Source organism: Thermobia domestica, chromosome 15 (genome assembly GCF_964235325.1).
Source record: "Thermobia domestica chromosome 15, izTheDome1.hap1.1, whole genome shotgun sequence".
NCBI lineage: Eukaryota > Metazoa > Arthropoda > Insecta > Zygentoma > Lepismatidae > Thermobia > Thermobia domestica.
Window position 1 is genome coordinate 38,481,509 of NC_137468.1, and position 24,577 is coordinate 38,506,085.

Consider the following 24,577-nt stretch of genomic DNA (forward strand, 5'->3'; position numbering starts at 1 on the left):
CCTATGCTGGCGCCAACTACCGCAGAACAACGGGACCAGCTGCAAATAAAAGAGGAAGGTTCAAGCATTAGCACTACACCGACATCTGGCATGGACATATAAAGTCAACACAAATAAATAGAAGGCATTAATTTCAGAATGACCCTCGTAATAGCAATTTAATTATATCTATTTCCGGGAGGAGGTGGCAGTTAGCTAACTCCGGAAGGAAAACCCCCGGAAATATTCCGAAAACACTGAAAGTGACTCATAAGCGAGACAAAGGAACGCAAAAAAAACTGTTCCGTAACTCAACATCTAGGCACTTTTTCCGGCAGCAATCGACCCTGAAACTTTTTTTTTTTTTTTTTTTAATGAACATAATTGTCGCTGTTTCTGTTCAACGTGTTCCTTATTTTAGCAACGAGTCGATTAAAACATTAATGTACGTATTGACCGATTTATTATTCCTTAATACAACAAGAATAATGTGTAGATCATAACCGAAAAATTCTTGTTTTTCGTATTCTATGAAAAACCCTTAAAACTGCAGCTAAATATACCTGCCAACGCTGAGACTACGGACCATTATCTGTTTACACACAAGATTTTTGTTATTGATAATCTAACAACACACCTGCGACCAAGAAGTAACTCGTCATTGAAGTTTATAGGAAGCAGACATCTATGCCATCTAGAATGCATGAGAACTCAATGAATAATTGTTTCTTTTTCATAAAAGCAATGGTGCCATAAATGACAATATGGCTCCAACACCGAATTTGCCAACCAGTTCGAAAATGAACTGGCATCTTTGAACGACTCTCGTACCGGTGCTAGAGCTAGCTCGAGTAAAGGAACTGATTTGTCATATCACTCCTGATGGAAATGGAGTCATCATTGCCTAACTGAATGAACTAGTTCAGAGTGTAAGGCTCACTGAAATGTCCATCACTAGCTGGGTGGAGAAATGGCCCAGTGTAATCTTATTGGTAGCACTAGATGAGTCTCGTAAGCGTTGCGCCAACGATCTCTTAAGGCAAATCTCAGGATCAGGAAAAGATATGATACTTTTTGTTTTGCCGTTTACCCGGTTCAAGGCATTTGCCCTTTCTTCGGGGAGTGATGCATAAGAATTTTCGACTTCTAATATTCAGGGGCGGACCAAGGCAAATTTCCACCCGGGCAAAGTGACTTTTTCGCCGCCCCCTCCCCTAGTCCTAGCATATATTTTAGATTGTATTACTTTGCTTTTAATATTTTAAATCATTTTTCAAAAAGAAAAAGTAATATCCAAATACATGATATAGGTCCACTCTTTCTTCTACATGCCATGTCCCCATTTGTCGATACAGCCTCCCTAATACTATGACACACTCTCCTTCCATAGTGGAATGGAAAAAGACGATGTAATTGACGCTATTTTAGAAGAATATAAACCAAAAATTCAGTAGAAAACACGTTATAAAATTTACTTTTCGAGGCTCGTTCTGGCGCCCTCGTGACTGTGGCGCCCTTGGCAGTCGCCCGGGTTGAACGGCACTTGGTCCACCCCTGCTAATATTGTAGTGTGCCTAATGGATTTTTATTCATTAATTATTAAATCGTTTATAGTAAGAAATTTGAATCGATGGAACTATAATTAAACAATAACAATAATAACGAAAAATGACATGTGCATGAAGCTGGTATATACGTGAAAAAACTACAAGAATATAGTGCATGAAGCCTAAGACCAAGAGAGAAAAATGCTAGTAACGAAGTAGAAAACGTAACATATAAACTGAAAAGGGCGAGATGATGAAATGAAAATGAATTGCACTACACATCACATCACTAGATTTTGTTAGTGAGCGGATGTAGTTATCTTCTGTTCCTGGGGCAATTCAGGGATTGATGTAGACAGAGAATGTCCATATTAGTTGGTAATTACTGTGCATGTGATGGATAACTGTAAGGCGATAGGTGGCGAGGATGATATATGGCGAAGACATCTGGATTTGTATTGGCAGAATCCAAGTGGAGGTGATACAAAGTCATATAGCGTTACACCGGAGACAGACACAGTATCGTGGTAGTGCATCGCTGTCTATCAAAGCGGATTTGAAGCCGTTCTAATGTATCTCTCTATTATATACAATTGTTGATAATATTTGATGCAGAGACTCAAGCCGTATGGCCATAAGTGAAGATACTTCTCATGAAGGCTTTGTAAGTACTGTATGTAGTACCGTATAGGGGGTTTCTAAGTCCCAGCTTGTTCAACCAGCCATTTAAGCAGATTAAGTATTTTGAGCCTGGGTAACAAACTTCTTAAGCTGTGAGATCGAATATAACTTACTGTCAAATACGATGCCAAGGTAAGTGTCAAATTAACAGGAACTTGTGCATGTTCAACATGGAGACGTAAGAAAATCGGGTTTCGATACACTCTGGAACGTTGTCGTGGTGGTAAACTATAACAGGTCTTCTTAGAGTTAAAACTACACCAGTGGACAAACCTACCAACAGTAAGTTGCACAAGTCGATTTATTTGCTGAATAGTACAGACTATTGAGAGAAAAGCTGCGCCGTCAGCAAACTGATAGATTTGGATATTGTCCAGTAATTGGAGATCGGTAATGTGATATATACCCTATAGCGTTCACTAGTAAATAAATTATTTGCTCAAACTTGTTGATGTTTATAATATTTACTTACATGTAAACTACAGTAAGAATAAGATCTTCAGAGCCGAAAAAGCACTTATTCTCTTAATATTAAGTGAAACGCTAATACTCCTGAAATAATGAACATGAATATTTAAAACACATTTTTTTTATTAATCTATTATTCAACAAGACATGGCATTAAACGTTATAAGTTATTTATAAAGAACACATACAAAACACACACATTACAAAATTAGTATAAAAAACTACAATTTCAGCGAGGCTGACACTTGTAAGGAAGGGGGAAAAAGTACTTACACGTGTGTCAAGGCACGTGAAGAAGACACTGTGTTGATAAACAAAAATTAATAATAATAACAATAATAATAATACAAAAAAAAAAGAACTAAATATTTTGCTGCTAAATTGTAGAAAATAGATCTCTATTTTGTATATAAAGTTAAAAGTTAATTCTTTAGCAATAGTATGTTGATTTAGTGCTATCAAGTTTTATACGTTGAAAGCTACCGAAAAAAAAAATATAAATAGTAAACTATGTTCCTTCTACTTTATGATGCGTATAAGAATTTCTATGATTCTTAATCGTCACAGCAGAGTAACTACCACTAACGCCTTTAAAAGAACAAGATTTACAGAAATACAAATAAGCAGTTCTTTTCCGTTTATATTTAATTGTTACGAGTACTTATCTAAAAATATTCCTTTTTTGTAACTATTTTTTATAATTGGAAGCTACAATATCCTGAGTTACTACGTTATTAAAGTATGAACTAATTAATTGCAAATATTTCTTACAAACAATTTCTTGCATCTGTAAAGTTAATTTTGTATTGACAAATTGAATTAATATTACGAAGTGCATAATAACCTTTTATTTACATCTTAAAAGACAATTTCATTTTTCATATTCTTCTCAGATATGAATAAATCATTTGCGAGCCTAATTGTTATAAATGAATATTTACACTGAAATCTTACTTTCAATATTTAGTTACTATAATATCAGCTTTTAAATAGCGTCGGAAGGATGTACTTTTGAATTTCATATGATATAACAAAGCTTCACCTTGGTCGTTTACCAGATTTTTCAATTTCATCAGTTTGGTAACTACAATTATTATTTTAAAAAATGCTGAAGACTACAATTAAGATTTTAAACAAATAATTTACATAAATTCATTTTAGTATTTACTTCTATGTTATAATTAATATTTGACTCGTTTACTGGAAGCTATATATGCTCTTTAGATCTCTTCAATAATATACACATTTTATACTGAAAAATATAATTATTTTGTTGGAAATTACTCTCCTTTGGGATGATTATTTTTATTCGTATGGCGCTATGAAAAATATATTAGAAGCGGTAATAAGACATATTTGCCTTCTGAACATGGATACTGTTGTAGTGGATTAAGTACCACACAATACACTAACCAAAAAAGTTCAGTTCTCATGTACGTAAGTAAGGAGACGTTTTTCAAGTATAAAATGCTGCCAGAAACAACATAACGCAACCAAAGCGTACGCTGATGCTGTCCCACATTTGGATAAAGGATATCTTATTACTTTTTCGTTCAAAGAGGCATTCACACAACTCTCAACTGACAGAATTTTCTATTGAGATTCAACAATAGACAGTAAATAGCTTTGTAAACTCAGTAATACCTTCCAGGGAGGCACAAAAGTCTCTATTTGAGATTCAACAATACACAGTAAATAGTACTATAAATTCAGTAATTTGCTGCATTTTAAAGTTTAAGCCGCACTTCTATCTTTAGATTCATTAAGCTTATTGCACACTAGCTTTATACAAGAACCTCATTTCCATTATGGACAATATACAGCAAATTATAAAGACTTGTAAACAAAATTAACATTTTTATAATGCATAAAACTAATTCATTTTATCGAATCAGGGTAATAATTTTTTTTACAAAATTTATAATTTCTAGTACATATTACATTTTATATTACATATATATGAAAAACTATTATATTATTTTAAAATACTAAAAACTCCATAATGAAACTAAAATAGTAATAAAATAATTGTAAAATGAATTTTAGTTCAATACTATCTGAAAATATATGGCACTTACGTAAATATCTAATTTGAAAAAAAAAATAATTTATTGGAAGATCTTTTAATTCTACTTGCATTATTAAATACTACATTGTTAATAATTATAGTAACATTATAAACAGTCTGTTTCTCTATTTTCTATATAAAGATAAATACCATAAAGATATCTAAAAATTATTATGTTAAATATTACTATGAACTGTTGCACATAAAAATATATATATACTTATAATTTTACTTATTTCTTCAATGGACACTAACATATATGTTATGGACGAACGATAAACAGCTGTGATCCATTATACATAATTATAATGTGAATATAGTAGTAAATGTTAATTAAAAGCTTTGTATCAAAAGAATCTATGTAGTTACTTTATATAATTATATCAACTCTTTCGAGTTTCGTATATCATAAAAGACTTCCATATTATTCATATTGTGGTCGCATAAAAACTAACTTATATTTTCAGTATCTATGTTTGCTTACTGGCTGGTTGTCTAAACCAGTGGTTCAACCTTTTTTGACTGAGGACACATGACTGAACGCCCATGAGACTGCGGCACTTAGTTGATTTCTTATTAATAATAACAAATTATAGTAGTGTAAGAATATAAATTTCTATATAGTAGTGACTACGTGTTACTAAGCATTGTTCCTCTCGTTGGATGCGCTGACTGGTACAATCTACCTCTCAAAATTGATTTTAACTAATTAACTAATGTGTACTGATTTTTAAATTTTAAAATCCTGCAACACACTTCATGAGTGTGCGTGACACATCAATGTGTCGCGACATATCTGTTGAGAACCACTGGTCTAAACGACTATATCAAGAGTGTAATGCAAAGTTACCTCCGCAGATAGCAGATCTTATGACAAGCACGTTGCGTTACAAAGTTTAGATGGGACTATAATTCAAAGTATCAAATGGGCATTTTTGATTCGATTAGGCACTGTATGCTTCTCTGAATACATTGCATAGTCATTGGCATACAAAAATGAAATAATAAATAATATTTTAGAACAAGAGACCTTTAAATTGAATGTTCTCCAACATTGGAATAACATACTTGTCATCTTCATAATTCTCTGGTAAAGTAACTTTCGAGACCATACACCACAGCATTTGCAATATAGAACAAAATCCCGCCTACATAAAGAGACTTTTATCAGATCCAACAACAAGCACCTTAGTAACATTTAAAATAAAACAAATTATTTTTGACATAGTCCAGACACTCTCTTACACTTTACTTAACATAACAGTCACACAACTAATAGGAAGTTCTAACTGTAGAAGCTTAACACTTGTAAAACACAACATGGTAACTGCACAAAAGAAAAGTGTCCAACCAATATGTCCTCGTAAAATTCAACTCCTCCATTTGCAGATAAAATATATATATTGAAAATTCTGTCTTCGATGAGATTCTGTTTACTTCCCAGCATACGTAGGATTTTTGAATGTTGAGGTAGCTTGTTTATAGATTGGATTTTCACCCTGAAATGACAAGGTAAAATTTTATTATTTAAGATGCATCTTTTGAGCTTGATGGAGAAATCAAGTCAAGAAATTAAAATGATTTTTATTATTATTATTATTATTATTATTATTATTATTATTATTATTATTATTATTATTATTATCAACGAAGGGGCAAGGCATCAAAAGGATATACTTTCGGTTCCAAACACAATAACTGAAAGGTGAAAAGTACATCGGCGGTTAAATATTTCATATTTAATTTCACACTGTCTCCTTATCTTAATTTTTACTTCTTTAAGATTTCTTCTGTCAGAAATTAAACACTACAATTTTCGCCTTCATTATAATGTTTATAGCTCACTGCAAAACAAAATATCTGTAAATTTAATTGATGGCTCATTTCGTTGGAATTAACCAGACAAATGAAGCTCGAAGTACAGGGTGAAATTACAAGCTTGACTCATTCATTATACAAGATGTGGCTAGGAAAACAAATCGGATTGAATTTATTATTGGTGAACTGGGTGCGAGTGAAGGTCAAGTGATACATGAGTGTATACCATGACATCCTGTGTTGTAGTCCAGGGTGCAAGTCGCTCAGTATCCCTATGGCTTTTGTACGTAGTGGATCGTGTATCTGTGCTCCGTCGGAAAAATGCTTACGTGTTAAAATGGAACAGCATATCAATGTGGAGTTTCTATCCAAACTGGGAAGATCTGCGACAAAAAACTTACAGTTTGCTAAACTTGTGTACAGAGATAATTGTTTATAATGCACGCATATTTTCGACTGGTCCAAACAGTTTACAAAGAGACGAGATGTGGTTACAGACGATACACGTCCCGGGCGATCTTGCACGTCGAAAATGGGCTGTAACATTGAAAAAGTTGGCGATGAATTCGTAAAGATTGTCATTTAAGTATTCCAGCTGTTGCTGAAATCTCAAAAATTGACAAAAAAGTTCGTTAAATTTTACATGAACGGTTTTTAAGTTTAAACATGAATGTGTGTTCAAAATTGGTGCCAAGGAACCTGACTTTCCACCAAAAAAGGAAAATAAACTGAATATCTGTGATAACATTTTGACAAACATATAGAAACAAACTATTCTTAAGAGAGAATGATCACTTGTAACGAATCATGCTCGACGCTAGGCTGAACGTAGTTCATCCGATCGCTAGCAGATGGCGCTGGAGTAGGCTTAGGCTCACAAATGGGCTGTTACGCCAAGTGGTTAGTTTTTTTTTTTTTTGGAAAACATTTTATCCAAGATAAGAGATGTTCCAATAGATAATCTTATTATGATAAACAAAATATGTATGAGTTTAAAACCTCATGCGTAGTTTTCGACAAAAAATGGGGGAAAATATACGGAAACCACTCCACTTATTGGGATGAAACTGGATTCTAAAATACAGGATGACCCAAAAGTAGGTATACACCCCTGCATTGATCAAGCATAACATTTTAGTATATGTGTTTATTTGCTTCGACTCTTCCGAGCTTAATATATAAGTAAAAAGGCATTAAGAACAAATAATACAGAAATTAAGTCTACCTGATGGATAACAATAAGAAATGATATAAAATGCAATGAACTGATCAATATGGTACTGTATACCTTTTTTTTTTTTTTTTTTTTTTTTTTTTTTTTTTTTTTTTTGCCACCCTGTATAGCCTTAGTAAGGTTTTCATTCTGACACTAGCCAGATGACATTACAGAGTATGGGTAACGAGATACAAGCCAAAATTATGATCAAGCATTACATTTTAATTTCTGTGTACCATCCAAAGATACGACACATCAGTCGATATATATCATCGAAATGAACAAAATAACATGCTTAAGATTAAATTCTGATGTGTAGTTTTCAACAAAATCGAAAAACAAACTTTTGAGGCACCAACAAGTATGTCCTTCTTTACCAACACTAACTGACAGGTTTTTTTTTTGTTGAAATTCTTATTTATTTTTATTTTCTATATATGCAGTAAAATGCACTGCTAACAACCAGATTCGGGTCCATGTTTGTTTCTTGCTAATTTTTATACTCCGGGCAGGGATTTGAGCGAAATCGTAGACTTTCACGTTGGGGGGGGGGGGGGGTCTGGTAATCCCCTAATTACCACAGAGTCATGATTGGAAAGCTTATGGAACATTGATTCCAGCGAGCTAATACTTGTGCAATTCCCGTCCTATTAGAAGAAACAAAGAATCCTAAAAATATATATAACAAAAACGAAGAATTGGGGGGGGGGGGAGGCTGGCAACTCTTACAATCACTGTACACTGACAAAATGAAGCTACTGTATACGCAATAAATTTGTGACAATAATATTTAAAAAATGGTAGCCATTGCTGCAATACGAAGTGAAATATGCTGTTATGTTGGAAATATACTTAAAAGTACTTAGGTATTTAACTACAAAAGTACTTAAAAGAATGTATACAAGAACAATTCATTGAATTTGACATTCGCCCCCCCCCCCTCCAATACCACGTTATATGCACACCCGTTTGTTTGTTTTCATTATTGTCTGCAGAAAATACAGAAACAAGAATTATGCTTCTAGACCAATTCAGTAAAAATATGTCTTATATGGAACCGTACAGAAAAATAAATGTAATTTACGTCTTTATGAATTGAAACTCCAAAAATTGACCAACTTCCTCCCCCATATAGGCAACAAGTACTTTTGCAGATTATTAAAGTGTAGTGGACTACTTCGTTGGTTCACATACTAATTTTTATGATTGCACACCCAAGGGGGTAATGGTCCCCCAAAAAGACCTGATGCGAGAAAACATTACAAACACGAACTTTACCCTCACCCTTCTCCGCCATGGTATCCCCAGCATATTGACAGCATGGTTCATCCTTCAGGAATACATTGATACCAAAATTATCTTTCTACATTAATTAGGAGCTCAGCTATTAAGGTTTAAAGCCTTGACGCAGGAGTTGCGTCCTTCGGCGTTCAGACTAATGGTAACACACTTCTAACAGTGACACATTTCTTTTTAACGTTTTTAAATCAACGATTCCGGTCCTATTTATGAAAAAAAAAAAAAAAAAAAAAAAAAAAAAAAACTTGTATATCATTTGAATCGAACTCCCTTTTCGAGTCCTACTACTACTATCACACTACTTGACATGAGTATTAGGATATTTTACTCTATTGTCTGCATCAAATTCAAGTCATCACTTTAAGTAAAATCTCAAACTAAATACGTACCGTATCCCATTTAGCCATTTGCCTTTCCTTCTCAAATTTAGCAAACTCTTGTCTATCGTGGATTGTAGTCAAAAGCTTCCATAACAATAACAACGCCAATCCAATAAGAACAATTGCACCTATCACTCCAAGTACAATACCTAAAGAAGATGATAAAGTACTGTAAGTTTTCACTTTTATATACTTATGTGTGTGTTAAACAAGCATGAAATGTTTAACATATTAAGACATTAAAATGACTGGCATGTAAAAAAAAAGATATCCAATACTTATAAAGTAAACTACTATTGTTCTTAATATGCTAACTAAGGACATCCAATTTGACAATGAAATGAAACTGGAAAAACACTACAAAATTATTTTAAAAATAAATAAATAAATAAATAAATAAATAAATAAATAAATAAATAAATAAATAAATACAAAGCTACATTGTCGTGTGATTTTGGCAAGTGTGCTCCTTATTCTTTTGCCAACAGTTGAGGTTCAGGTTTGTTGTGACGTGGTGCGTTTGTTACCCAAATATTCCGATTTGTGACGTGTTTGAAACCTGGAATGGCACATAAATACACAACAGAACGGTGTGTTAAAATTTTTCAATTGTAGTGGATAAAGATACAACCGACGTTCAGGAAGATTTTCTCCTGATGCGCCTTCACCAACACAAGAGCAGCTGGAGAAACTGAGCAAGAAATTTGAACAACGAAAAGTATTACAAATGCTCCTAAGTATAGATGGCCAAGAATAATTTATATCGAAGTTGATCACTCAAGCATTTGTAAAAAGTAAATGAAGAACAATTCGATCAATACCACCACTGAAAGTGGAAATTTGTGTATGGATACATTGACACTTTGAATACATTGATACTTGCCCCACTTTGAATATTAAATTATTCTACGTTGCTTTCTTAAAAGCAGAATGACATCCTATTATTGATGGGGAAGAAAGGAATCTACAGTATGCATCGAGGGTGAACAATCTGCAAAGAGATCCACTAAGTTGAGTTGATTTTAAGTTGAACGTCCTGTTCAGCTGCGAGGCTATAGTGGACCTACTGATTAACGTGGAATCCGAATCCCATGAGCTCCCACCGGGAATCGAACCCGGGTCTCCCACGCCAAGACCTACTAAGGGTAACAAAATGACACTACCAAGGTAACAAAATTACGCATGGCTTCAACTTCTCGCTAACCCAGAGTCTCGTTTCCAGATTTCTAGACTTAAATTATTGAGTTTATTTCTCTTCTATTATACCATTTTTGCAGTTACCAACAAAAAATTCCAGATTGTTCCGTTTAAGTTAGCCATTTTACAGCCGTGTGCACCAACGAAGTTTAAACGAGCGTTCACTCAAACGCGTTCAACATTCAATTTTTAAGTTTAAACGTCCTTCCAGGACTTTTTTTTGCACCATTGAAAGTCGAAGTTCAGTATATCTCGTTTAAGTAAACTTCGGTCAATTTGTAAAATCGACTCTGATTGGTTGTTGTCTTTTGTCTCTAATCTTCGTTTAACAAACTAACAAATGAAGAAAGCATACCGCGTGCCAGTCTTTTCGACTTTAGAGATTGTGTGCACAGAGCGGTGAGTAGTCTAATTTCAGTTAGAGTAATTGTGAAGGAAAAAATAATGGAATCACGAGCAAAAAAATTTTCCGAACGAGAAATGTATTGTAATTTCATTAATGGAAAAATACAAAGACATTTTTGAATGTAAACGGACTCTTCAATATTCCCCAACAACATTAAAACTGAAGTTTTGTTCAACCGGAATCTTTTCCGAAAATCTTTCTCGCTGAACATTTCAAATGGATTACTTACTTTATGGGCCAAATTTCTTTTAAATACTCTAAATCCTCAAGATCACTTTCGGACATCGTGTGCACCACAATAACAAATTCCACTAATACTACAGACTGACTTGGATCAACGAAGTTTAAACCCACAAATTCTGCCGTTCAGGCTAAAACTAAGTTTATCCATAATTTAACCGAGACTTAATCTTGAACTTGGTTGGTGCAACAGACATTTTCACCGAGCTTGGTTATGATCCTCGTTCAACAGTTGAACTTCGTTGGTGCACACGGACGTTAGAGTTACAGTTTACACTGCATCTTTTCACTACACTTGGAAGTTGTTTGGCCAACTTGTTCACATTTAAGAAACGTCCCTCTGCAAATTAACAGCATAGTGAACTCTCAATTATCGCTTCACTAATTGGCAGAGAGAGCACGAGTAACGCACAACGTTAAGAATCAGTAACACATTTAGTACACATACTTATCTCCATTTTGAAAACAATTTTAAATAGTAAAAAGTTGTGCATTACGAAAACTTTTACGTAACACATTTGCCACCAATAATATTAAAATGAAACATTATTGCCAATTCAGGAAAAGCAGAGCTTTTCCGCAAGCAACATTTTACCCAAACGACTTTTCTACTCATTACTATAACGAGGTAATTAATTTGTTTTAATAATCAACGAAGAATTGCATCACTCCGTGAAATCTTTCTGGTGCCGTCTGGATATTTCAGATTCTGTGAGAATCTTTTCGAACGGAATAAAGCGAGTTATAAACTGGGATAATTAAAATAATCACTCATAGTTCTGTTTAGCAGAATATGGTGGCACAACGGAAAGCAATTCAGATAAGGGTTTGTGGCTTCCTTGTTGTTTTAACATATTAACTGTCTTGATTGCTATTTATTAAAGACTGTAATCGACGCGTTTTTAATCATGATTTTCAGAAGAGATAGGTATAACATTTACTTTATTGACAGCGTTTATAAGAGTTTTCCTGGACAGTTTCGGCCGTTTAATTATGTAGCCTTTTTCACCAGGTTTTCCACCACTTTCATGAAGATGAATTCTATACTTAAACATTCTGTCCTTTAGGTGCAAGCAGGCCCGCAACCAGCCACAGATGTTTGGGGGGGAGCATGAATATGTTAGAGGGGCCAAGTCATTAAAAATTCTCTTACAAATAACTAAATTTCGTTTTTTGTACTAATAATAGCATTTTGTGTTAAGGTCTGGAGGGGCCACAACAAGTTTAGGGGGCCAGGCCCCCCTCTGGTTGCGGGCCTGGGTGCAAGGATTCTAAACTTGAAAAACAACCTCTTCATGTACTTATTTACTTTTTTACGTAGATCTCTTTGACCCTTTAGAGACCGGTGTGCCATACAAACACTCATCCATTTATTTGTTCCGCTGTAAACAGTAGAGACCTGCACGGGCCGAATTTTTCGGCCCAAGCCCGAAAAGCTTTGGAGATTTTCGGCCCGAGCCCGATAAATCTTAAAAGTTTCATTTGGAAACGTTTTTTACGGGCACATTTCTTCAACGTTTTCCTTTATTCTAATTATCGTTTAACGAAAGTCAATAATTATTAAAGAATTGCAATTAATCGGCCCCAGCCCGGCCCAACCTGAAGAGAAATCAGTGTTGGCCCGCCCAAGCCCGGTCTGTGCAGGTCTCTAGTATATAAGTATCTAAACCCATCTGGACGGAAAGGACAGGTGTGATTTATAAGCCTCATTTGTGTTTGATTTATCAAATAAGTCATTCCATGTATTACAAGTACAAAGCAATAACAATTTGGTTTGATTTCTTTCCCTCGTCCCTGAAGAAAGACGGATCTAATATAAACGTCTCTAAACGGGTTACGAAAGTACTTCCGATATAACGATGTTCCTGTAGGCATGGAAAAATCTACAAAAGAATAGTTATATCGCACGTACTTTCTCAATTCTTTAGAGACGTCTATATTAGAAGACGTCTAGTTTATCAAGAGGTTACACTTGATGTTTAGAACTTTTACACCTAAAAAGAGTAGATCTTCATGTGAGGGGTGACAACCTTGTAAAAGAAAAAATTGAATAGCCGAAACCGTACAATAGACTTGAATGGAGTTTGGAATATCAGGATTTAAATAAATAAAAAAGTTTTGCACAATGGTTAGTACATATTTGTTAATGAAAAATAATATACCAAACGAGTATAAGGTAGACAAACTTAAATTATTTCTAATTCTCAAAAGACTGATGGATTAAAGATGTATTTAAAAAAAATTCTTTCATCATCATTATTATTGGTTCGCCGGAAAATGCATTACTTTATCTTCACATCACATATTTACATGAAGGAAAGTCAGAAAATGTTTTCCTCTCCTTTTTAACCCAAGAAATCGTAAAGCTTTGAGACAAACAAGACATCGGTTAATGAAAGAGCCATTTTATTCTTAACGACAAAGATCCTAGAGATGGTGCTATTGCAGTGCTAGCAGAAAGTTTGGATGAGTGACCCATTCTGTGTCCGGCAAGCACGAGACTGCAACAATCAATGCTCAGCTGTATTACCCGACACTCACTGACTAGAATGAAAAGTGAGAGAGTAAGATTGGAACTGAATCAGTCTCCGGTTTACCGTTCTGGAGCATTAACCAGTCTACTCTTTCAACAGCTACACATCATCACTCCTGAATTCGGTGTTCATCCTTTCAGACTAATGGACTGCACGACAACCCGCGCTTGTAAATCTAATTCCTACACTCATGAACACCTATGACAGGTAGTGGCGAGCACAAAAACAAGTGTTTTGGTCTTTAGAAAAACCGAAAACCAGTTCGGCTAAGAACCTGCTTGATTACAAAAAAGTTTTGGTGAAAAACAGAACTGGTTTCGGAGAAAACCGAAAAGTCAAATTTTCATAAATAAATGACTGAAAATTGCTATGACTTACCTAAAACGTAAACTTGTGGCGGACATTCTCTTTCCTTCTGAGCTTTGACTACAATCTTTCCTCTCTCGTCATAGGTGTAGACATAAGCAAATTTGCAGTCATCCTCATCGTAATAAGCACACAGGCTTTCACCTTTCTCTTCATCAGCTGCAAAATAGGAAAAAAGGAAAATATATAGTTGGAGTTTGCTTTATATCAGAAATATACAAGACATACAAAGGAACAATATTTTCGTAAAAGCTAAGTCAATATAGCGCTTGACCTGACTTCTTTAGTCGCAGCTGTTTTCTTTAGTCCCGGAACACACAGGCAAAATCATATATATATATATATATATATATATAAAACTTTAAAAGCAGGGCCGGCTCTACCGTATGTGCAACACGTGTATTTGCACGGGGCGGCAAAAATCTATATTATTTAAAATAAATAATAAATTTTAATAACTATATTATTTAAAATAAATATTTCTTTAGAAACTGACTTCATGATGATGGTAGTTAAATTTACTAAACTGACTTTCTATTTGAATGTTACATTCATAGATCATATTTAGGTCGCATTAGTTTAAGTGATATGGATAGTGCTAAAGCAAATGGTCAAACAAATCCCAGCATAAATAGCTTGATTGTTGTCAAATACAAGAACTCAATTCACGAACAGTACCGAACACCTGTTCCATTTAGTTAGTTACCACAGTTTTGATATGAAAACGAGTCTTGTCTTTCTCACAAACAAGTTCCTTATCATTAAAGGTGAAAACAAGTTTTTTTTAAAAAAACGAACAGATACGTATATATATATATATATATAGAAGGAAAATCAAGAAATAAAGATAAAAGAGCTAATTGCACTGGAATTGCAAACTGATACATCGAGATTAAAGCTCGATATTGAATTTTATATAATAATAATAATAATAATAATAATAAAAAGATTACTATCTTTCCTGTGCAGGTGTGTTTGCTTTATATTTCACTAACGTAACAGATTTATATTTAGAGAAAACAAAAAACAGATACAACGAGACTGTAGTGTTTGGGACTTTCTGAGTGCGAGTTGCTCTTTCCCTCCCCCTTCGTTGTTCATGATGGGGTAGCATACTTAAAATCGTGTTTTTTTTTAAAGATTTGTTCTTGCAGGAGAAAGAGAGGGCCGGCAAACAATGCCACTGCACGGAGCGGAAAATTGCCTAAGGCCAGCCCTGATAAAAATACTAAGGTGATCTCTCGTATCCGAGGCACATCTTTTTTTTTGTTATAATTTTTGAATAAATAACAATAAACGCAAGGAAAACGCTGCTTTTTACATTATTATTATTATTCCGCATACTGGCTTCAAACGATGTTCCAGGGTTAAAACTTATTTTTCAATTACTTATTCCTTCTTGTCTCATGCATCTACCTCTTTGTCTCATAAAACATTAGCGGAAGTGCTTACAATGTAATTTTCCATTCCATAATTACGTCCTGTAGACTAAAGAAAATGGACGAATAATGAAAGTGAAACAATATGAAAGAATTAGTGGAGTGAAAGTGTGGGAAGAAACAAAAGAACCCCTTAAAAAAAAAAAAAGTTCACAGACACGATGCTGTCCACCACAAATTCACATGGTCTGAAATCGAACCTGGGATCTCTTGAACCAAATCTGAGTACTCTACCACTGAGTTTCCTACCCCCATGATTTAACTTGGAAGATTATTCTTCATATCAAACGAAAGAAAGATACATACATATTAAACATGGCTCGTAGATCACTGTTTTCTGGGCTATAAACCACCAAACGTTTCAAAAATAAGTTTCTGAAGCATCCCAGTTTGAAAACTAACTCTAGCATACAAGAACTCGTCGAGACACTACTAAATTCTATCTATATTTTTTATGTTTGCTAACCGTACCGTAGCTATGCAACGGATTTTCAATATAATTTTCAATATCTCCTATTTATATATATTAGTGATTTTGCTGTTCTTCAGCACGTTTTTCGAAATCCTTAACTTCAGGAAGAACACAAGATGTTTGGAAGAAAAATAATATACATTATTCATGAGTATACTTGTTAACAAATTTATCTAAACAATCTGCAATAATGAGGGGGAAAAAGCTATTTACCCCAGGGAAATGACTATGAAAACAATTACAACTTTTTAATATATCTGGCATTGAAAAAGTATTTACCTTGCACAACTTCCACTTCAATCGGCGTAAAGGGGCATTCTCGACACTCCTCTTCTGTTAAGCTGCCAGTTTGGTAAACCATGCACTGCACACATTCTTTCAGCTCCTCGCATCTGCCAGGGCATGTCTAGAAGAAAAATGAAAATGAAATGAAATCTTTGAGTTTTACGTCCCACAGTTATGCCAGTTACGCTAAAGAAGACAGTTATTATGAGATGTGAATGAATGGTGGAATGAAGAAAGTGGGACAACCCCAGGAAAACCCACGCACACGGTGTTAGTCCACCACAAAGATCGCTTGGCGCGAGCTGGGATCGAACCAAGGACCCTATGCACTAGAGGTGAACGCTCTACCACTGAGCCACCACGGCCCCCTTTAGAAGGAAATAAAACCGAACAAAAACACTGATGATTCTGTATAACATGAACCGAAACAATTACACCTTCTAAGCCACTATATACACAAACACGAACTATTATATTTAGGTACAAGAACGAAGTTTATGCGCTGTGTACCCAGCAAGGTTGACCTTAGTGACACAACGTGAGAACTCGTTTTCTGATAATTTGTACATCGAATTGAAACAATGTATTCTGGATAGTAATAAGCAGAAGAAAGAAATATCTTATTCTATTTTGCACTTTTCTGACTTCTTATTAGGATATTCATTTTTTCTAAATTATTATATTTTACATATTTCATTCTTTCCTCACTTCACTTATTATGCTTTTCCTATCTTTTCTCCTTTGTATACTTACTGACAATCCGTTCTGCGAGTTTTATCTTACTTCATTACTTTCTCTTCATTTTCAACTCTCCAAAACTTACCAAGTGACTCTGGACGGCAATATGACAATTAGCATGATGGTCCATAATTACATTTCTTCCTCTCTGTGTCTGACGAAGCTTTAGTGAAAAGCTTATAGCACAATTTTAGTTGTTTTGGGTTGATTTCTTTTTATCAAATATGTACGAGGGCGGATGAACATGTATCGCATAACAATTTACGTAGAAGAAAATGTAATATGTAGCACATCAGGAACATGAAGAAAGTAAAACCTCATATTGAAGCTATTTTCAAACATAGCCATCTAGATTCTCAACACATTTCTCCCATCGAGGCACAAGTTTCAAAACATCCTGTTCACAGAAATTCCGTCTCTAGAAGTATAACGATCTGCGTGTAACTGATTTGACTTACGTCATCGGCACTGAAACACTGGCCGGCCAAGGTTTGTTCATCGGGTCAAAAAGATGATAGTCCAGAGGTGCTTCAAAAGTGGGCGACTGCAACACACGCACTATCTTGGCTCAGTAATTCCCGTTTTTGCAGCTAGAGGTACACCTGATAGAATAGCTGCTAGCTACAGTGCAAACTCCAAAGATTTTTCTTTCAATTTTCACGCTCCTGGATCAATATATCGTATGAAAAAAAAAATGTGTGTTACTTATTGATTCGCCCACGTTAAAATTATTATATATATAATGAACTATATCGACAAACTGTACGAGATGATTCCTCACATCGATAGAGAAAATTCATATGCATCTGTGGAAAAAAGTGCATCGTTTCAGAGCTAGGGCTGTTTAAGATCGTGGAAAAGCGAAATTTCACCACGCGCTATTTCGAACTTGAGAAACTGTGGAGCAGGGTCCATATTAGCATAAGAAGTCATATATTCGCAATTCACAGCCCTACAGGGTATAACTCCCAGACACGCTCAACAGAATATTTAGATATACTCTGAGTTAAAGGTGGTTCCAAAGTAGACAAAATATAAGACTTGACAACCATGAACAAGAATGCTTTGACGGGAAGTCGTAAGCGTGTTAGGGACCACACAAACTCTATAGTCCCTCGTGTTCGGAAGAACGGGTGCTGCGATGTGTTGAATCAAGCTTATAATATTATATATATATATATATATATATATAACAATCTGTTTTACACCTGTCTTTCTTCCTGCTTTCGATTTTTATTCTGAGAATTTTTCACTCTCACTTTCAGGAAGTGAAACTGTTTATGTTTATTTCTGGAAACAATTTTTTTTCTTTTTACAACGAATATAATTTTTTTAAATAATTTAATACACCTAAGTAGACACAATATGTTAATAATTGAGCGGCACGCGGAAAGACAATGCTGAGTCATATTTTCTAACTTTCGAGTAAACTGCAGAAGAAAGTTCAATATTTTCATGCAATGCAATGACGCATATCGAACAAGCTTCTTCTGCTATCTGTAGGTACATTCCCGAAATTAAACCATGAGACGTGCTGCGGTGTATTTTAATTTCGGGAATATACCTACAGATAGCAGAAGCAGCTTGTTCGATATGCGTCATTGCACTGCATGGAAATATTGAACTTTCTTCTACAGTTTATTCGAAAGTTAGAATATATGACTCAGCATTGTCTTCCCTCGTGTCGCTCAATTATTAACATATTGTGTCTACTTAGGTGTATTAAATTGTTAAAAAATTTATATTCGTTGTATAAAAATAAAAAGTTGTTTCCAGAAATAAACATTAACAGTTTCACTTTCTGAAAGTGAAGCAGGAAGAGAGACAGGTGTAAAACAGGTTGTAAACTACATAAAACGCCCTGAAAAATAAACAAGGAGAGATAGTAGCTAGTACCTAGGAGGCGAGATAAGCTAGAGACTACGCTCATTAGACTGGCCAAACACAATGCTGGAATGGACTCAAAACTTCAAGGTTCTGCAACTCTCATCTTGCTAAGTTTATCCTTTTATTCTGTTTTGTAAAGTATTGAAATGAGAAGTTCATGACAATACGAAGGTCTTCCATGAGATTTCATTCCTTTATGCTGAGATTCTAATTATGTAACAATAAATACACCTTGTACTAGCTAGGACAAAGTTGTAAAATCTTACTACCGAGAATGAATTATACAAATTATTATTAAGGAGAGTTTTAATGTAATCCTTATTCCTTCATTTATTACCTAACCTAATCAATAAGCAATATACAACCAACAAAATCTTACGAAACATTATAATATACCTCCCCCCCTAAAAAAAAATTGTAATTTGTAAACATTCAAATTACATATTTCGTACATTTATGTACATATTTTAAAGTCTGAGTTGTTTCCAAAGTGTAAACCGGATTATTGAAACAAACCGAAAGTTTATTTTATTCTATTAAACAAACAGGGGCCGCGGTGGCTCAGTGGTAGAGCGTTCACCTCTGGTGCTTGGGGTCCCGGGTTCGATCCCAGCCCCCGCCAAGTGAACTTTGTGGTGGACAAACACCGTATGCGTGAGTTTCCTCGGGGTTCTCCCGTTTCCTCCCACTTTCTTCATTCCACCATTTCATTCACTACTCTATCACAGTCTTCTTTAGCCTAACCGGCATAACCGTGCGACGTAAAAGTCACAAGATTTCATTTAATTTTTTAATTTCTATTAAACAAACACACAAAACTCTCGGACAAAGAAATATGGAAGGCATGGGAACACATTTCCGGCATTTCATATAACAGGAATCTTTGGATTGAACACACAATTCAGTCATTCATTTATTTATCTGCTCTTCGACTCTAGAGAATTCACTCACTAAATAGTCTATAGTAGTGGTTTCCAACCTTCCTTGCCTGGCGCCACCTTTGCAAATCCTGCATATTTCACCCCTTTCTTGTCACTCGTTGTACTAACTCCATTAGATTCTCAAATCTTCAATAATAATCAGTACTCACTAATTCCCATTTATTCCCAGCAAAACTTTTGCATATCATTGTAGTACCATCAGTTTTTACCGCCTTTGTCGTCAATGAAACCATATTTCTTAGTTAATAGTTATTTTATTTATAAAGTATTTAACGCCTCTTTGTACAACATTCGTAATATTTGTAATTTACGAATGTAGTTTAATTCTGTCAATACCTTATGTTCTCTTTGCTCACTCTTCACATTCCTCCTAGGAAGGTGCGTATTACAAGTTGGGAACCACTGGATGCAAGTCTCACTGTGGGTCTGCCTTTAAACATTACCGTTTCTGATTGTTTTAAATCCTGTATTCACGCACCATTTGTACTCATTATGTACAGAATAGTTAATAGCAATAAAGCTTCTTCAGCACTCGATTTGTATGGCATTCTCTTCGTTACACTTTGTTTCTACTTCTCGCACACACTAACTAATATACGATTTCTATACAAGTTAAGAACCGTTAATTTCCATTTCCAATTGGAGTTCTAGTATTTCGTAATTTTCATAGACTAATACGTAGTAAAATATTTTGACAAGAGAAACGGATGACCAAGTTTTTACCCTGGACATACCTAAACATACAATACAAATTGTAGAATACTTACTGGGCACTTTTCACAATATCTGCCAGAGTATCGGCTCCCGCCTTCTTCGTTGCATTTACACTCTCCACACACACATTTTCCCTGTCCAGAGCAGATCGTGTCCGATCCTGGTGCAATACAGCTGTCGACAGAATCTTTACATTCACAAGCTGATCCAGTCCATCCAGTGTTGCAGACACACGTCCTATTACAGTGACAGGTACCGTGTTCAGGTCCAGAGCACAACAGTCCATTGTGACGGTCGCATGAGAAATTGTCACATTCGCAATATTGACCGTAGATTTTCTAGACAGGAAGAATCAATTTTGTAAGTACTGCATATTTTATATAAATTTCAAACACATATACATTTAAATCTAGTACTGGATAACGGCTATAATGATTACTGCGGGTGGTAAAGAAACCAACGTGATAACCAAGTTCGGGAAGCGAACTTGGAATCCGTTCAGCACCCGTGCATTGACAGCTTCGCTACTATCAATCTGAATGCATAAAAAGCTATCTGCATACAAATGCTGTTTTCCTGCAAATTGTGATGCGATTCAAATAAAACGAAGTTTTATTCCATCCTCACCAAAAACAAGCGCAATAAACCACTATATTAGAAGTTATGGATTAGGCAGTGATAGGTAAAACATACTATGACGATCTATTCACCTAACATGTATAGAGGAAAAATCCTGAATCAAATACAAGCATGGTCTAATTTACTATACTTGTATTATTTATATTCTTAGCTTTCTACTACTTACACAAAGGTTTAAAAAATGAATGAAAAAAAAAGTTAACAAAAAATTGTTCAATTATCACACATAGGTCCAGATGTTACGCCGCCATCTTTCAGAATGGTCACTTTTTCTTCCCGCTTCCCTGACGAAGCCCAGCCCATGGGTCTAGAACCCAGGCGTAAAATGAAATCTCAAACCCCTTATTTTTATTCATTTCGTCTGCACACGTACTCTCATTGGCTGGAGCATTATCATGACGTATAAGAAAGGTATGTGAGAATACGTTATTAGAATAATTCCCACGGATGAGTTTTAAACGTAAACAAAAAGAACATTATAACGTAGAATGAAAGAAAACTCAGAAATGAAAGGAAATGCACTTCTTTACGAACAATACATAAGGGAAGATGAATATGCTCAAAAGTAGTTCATAATAAAGAACACTATACGGCAAAGACAAAAAAGGAGAGCGGGAAAGAAGGGAATATATTGCATCGAAGTCCACAATATGTGCGATAAGGCTCAACATATACTGGATGTAACAAAAGTCCGGGGCCAACGGCCAACTCTGTTAAGAATAAATATACGAAAAAAAGGGGGTGGGTGGAAATGATTGATTTTCAATCTAAAATACTTTTTTCCAACGCTTGCTGAATGACAACGTTGGGTTTCAACATATTATGATTACTGCGGATGGCAAAAGAAACAAATTTATGAACAAGCTCAGGAATCGAACATGAAATCCATCTAGCACCTGCGCATTGACAGCTTCACCAATAGTAACCTGAATGCATATAAAGCTATTCGCGCACAAACGCTGTTACAATGCAAATTGTGATGTGATTCAAACAAAACAAAGTTTTATTCCAACATCATCACAAACAGCCGCAATAAACCACAATATTAAGTTATATTCAAAGCAATATAACTTCAGTAATTTGATTTCACTGTAAAGACCATAATATAAAACCTAGTGCAGCAGATGGGATATGCACATAACCACCGATGAAAATACTGAAGAAATTACACACATGATTTAACTCAGTGTATTTTTTCTCTTATTAGCGTGCATCTACGTATTTACTTGATGTTATATAGGCTTTCACAAAAGAAAAGTCACAAATTAAATACAAATACTAACGTAGATCTGTCTAATAAGCGTCCATCTTCAGCAATAACGGCTCGTTCTTCCCGCTTTTCAGACGAACCACCGCCCCCGGGTCTAGAACCAAGACATAAAATGTCTCGAAACTCTCGTTTCATAGGCCGTGTCCAAAAGCGCATAGTGCACACTTCGAGGATGCACACTCGAAGTCTACAAATGGAGTGCACACTAAATAGTGTACACTTCGTCAAATTAGCTTTTGATCCACACTTGTTTACAGCGCCTCATCGTGGTGGAATGTTGAACATTGATAACAAAAGAAGGGAGAATTTTGAGTACTAGAAAAAATTACCACACTTTTTTTTTTTATAGATGAATGACTTTCCAGTTATATTAGAGATAAATATATCACAGATTGACAATATGGGGTAACCATAAAATGACTTGAGAGTTTCTTTCATGTATGCCAAGAGCTTCAGTTTTGCAGTATCTGCAAATATTTATCAGCATAAAAACCACCAAACTATTGGCGATGTTCTATTTTATTAGGCATGCTTGCGCGAGGGAATATTTATTAATCCCCCGGAAGAAAAGCAGCACTGGTGGTTAGGGCGCTGATGACACTGTTGCGAAGTAGCTTAGGAATTTTATTGCAGGTGAAAGTAGGAATTTGCAAAAGCGTTAGGACACCGAAGGTACCGAGGAGAGCGCTATTTACAATAATGTGGCTCAAAACTACTTTGGGAGAAAGTTCATATTGAGTATAATTCCTTTGTGTACGGTAGATACAAAACAATGACACACTAATTGTCACCGTTCTACTGTATTGCTCAGTTACAGGCATACTGATTAGACTATCTCTACCATATTGTGCTAATGTTGAAGTTCCTTATATGTTACTCTTTCTTTGTGAATATATAGATTTTACCCGTATATCTTCAAAATAGTGCCTTCATGTTCTTAATCTACACCAAAAGTTAACTCTTACAAGGATGACAAGGAAAGAATGGTGGAGTTGAACAACATGAGGACCAAAATTTACAAGAAAAAGCTATTGTGTCACTATGAAATACCAATTTATAAGGATCAAGTGTACTAAAGGTGGATAACCCTAAAAGATTACTATCTTATAAGCCCGCTTAAATGAGTTCTGTACATTGTATACACTTCAACATCTGAGTGCACTTCACTATGCTTTCGGCGCCCTACATCTTTCTTGAAATATACCCGCTGTCTCTCCTACATGCTTCCCACTACGAAAATGGTTACTCAGTAAAGAAACAAATCCCCTCGTCCAAATATAATCATAAAAAGCTACTATCAATCTAATTAGAATTTTATGAAAATTAAGAGACGGTTTTATGAAAAAATACAGTATGCAATGTAGTGGCTCTCATTGTTCAACTATACGGAAGGAATTATTTGTTCATAATCAATTCATAATGGGATTATATAAATTAAAAGGAAGGCAAGTCTTTATTTTGGCCATTTCATTCAATGAATCGTTCAATGAACCCATTCGTAACCAAGGCTGAAAAGAACATCTCCTGCGAGCATCTAACCTGCCTTCACTCGCTAACGCTCGCTCGGCAATAATATGTGAATTAAATATTAAACTTTGGTATAGAAATGAACCTAGTTACTAACTACATATATGAGCTAACATGCGAGTTCTCAAAAACGGAATCGAAAGATCAAATCGCTGAATCGAAGAATCAAGAAAAAAGAAAGAAAAGAAAAGAAAAAATGGCCAAAGTAAAGACTTACCAAGAGGAATTTGTGAAATCTTTGATAAATGTGGAGAAAGAAACTTTTGATCTGTATTTCACTCTTTGGCAGCTATCAAAAACGGCTAATGTGTGGTAATTGGTATATTACAGTCTCTTAAGTGCAAGGAAATATGGTAGATTTGAAAGGAATTTGTTTAGAATCAAAACTAGGCCTATCTACCTACGAATTAATATTTGCAGCTGCAACTGTAACTGTAGGTATAGAGAAATGAATAATCTAGGTATT

At 34.9% G+C, this 24,577-nt stretch overlaps 1 protein-coding gene across 2 annotated transcripts in view; it reads right to left on the minus strand.

Annotated features, from left to right (window-relative positions):
- Nucleotides 1–2,778: 2,778 nt before the first annotated feature.
- Nucleotides 2,779–24,577, minus strand: part of mys (position-specific antigen beta subunit myospheroid) — a 110,247-nt gene continuing 88,448 nt past the window's right edge. For both annotated transcript variants that reach the window (XM_081739607.1, XM_081739606.1), the window contains exons 11-15: nucleotides 20,729–21,013; nucleotides 16,390–16,516; nucleotides 14,212–14,358; nucleotides 9,466–9,605; nucleotides 2,779–6,242 (exon numbers count right to left, since the gene is read on the minus strand). In XM_081739607.1, coding sequence (XP_081595733.1) covers nucleotides 6,177–6,242; nucleotides 9,466–9,605; nucleotides 14,212–14,358; nucleotides 16,390–16,516; nucleotides 20,729–21,013 — 765 coding nt within the window. In that variant the 3' untranslated portion in view covers nucleotides 2,779–6,176. The remainder of the gene's footprint in view (nucleotides 6,243–9,465; nucleotides 9,606–14,211; nucleotides 14,359–16,389; nucleotides 16,517–20,728; nucleotides 21,014–24,577) is intronic.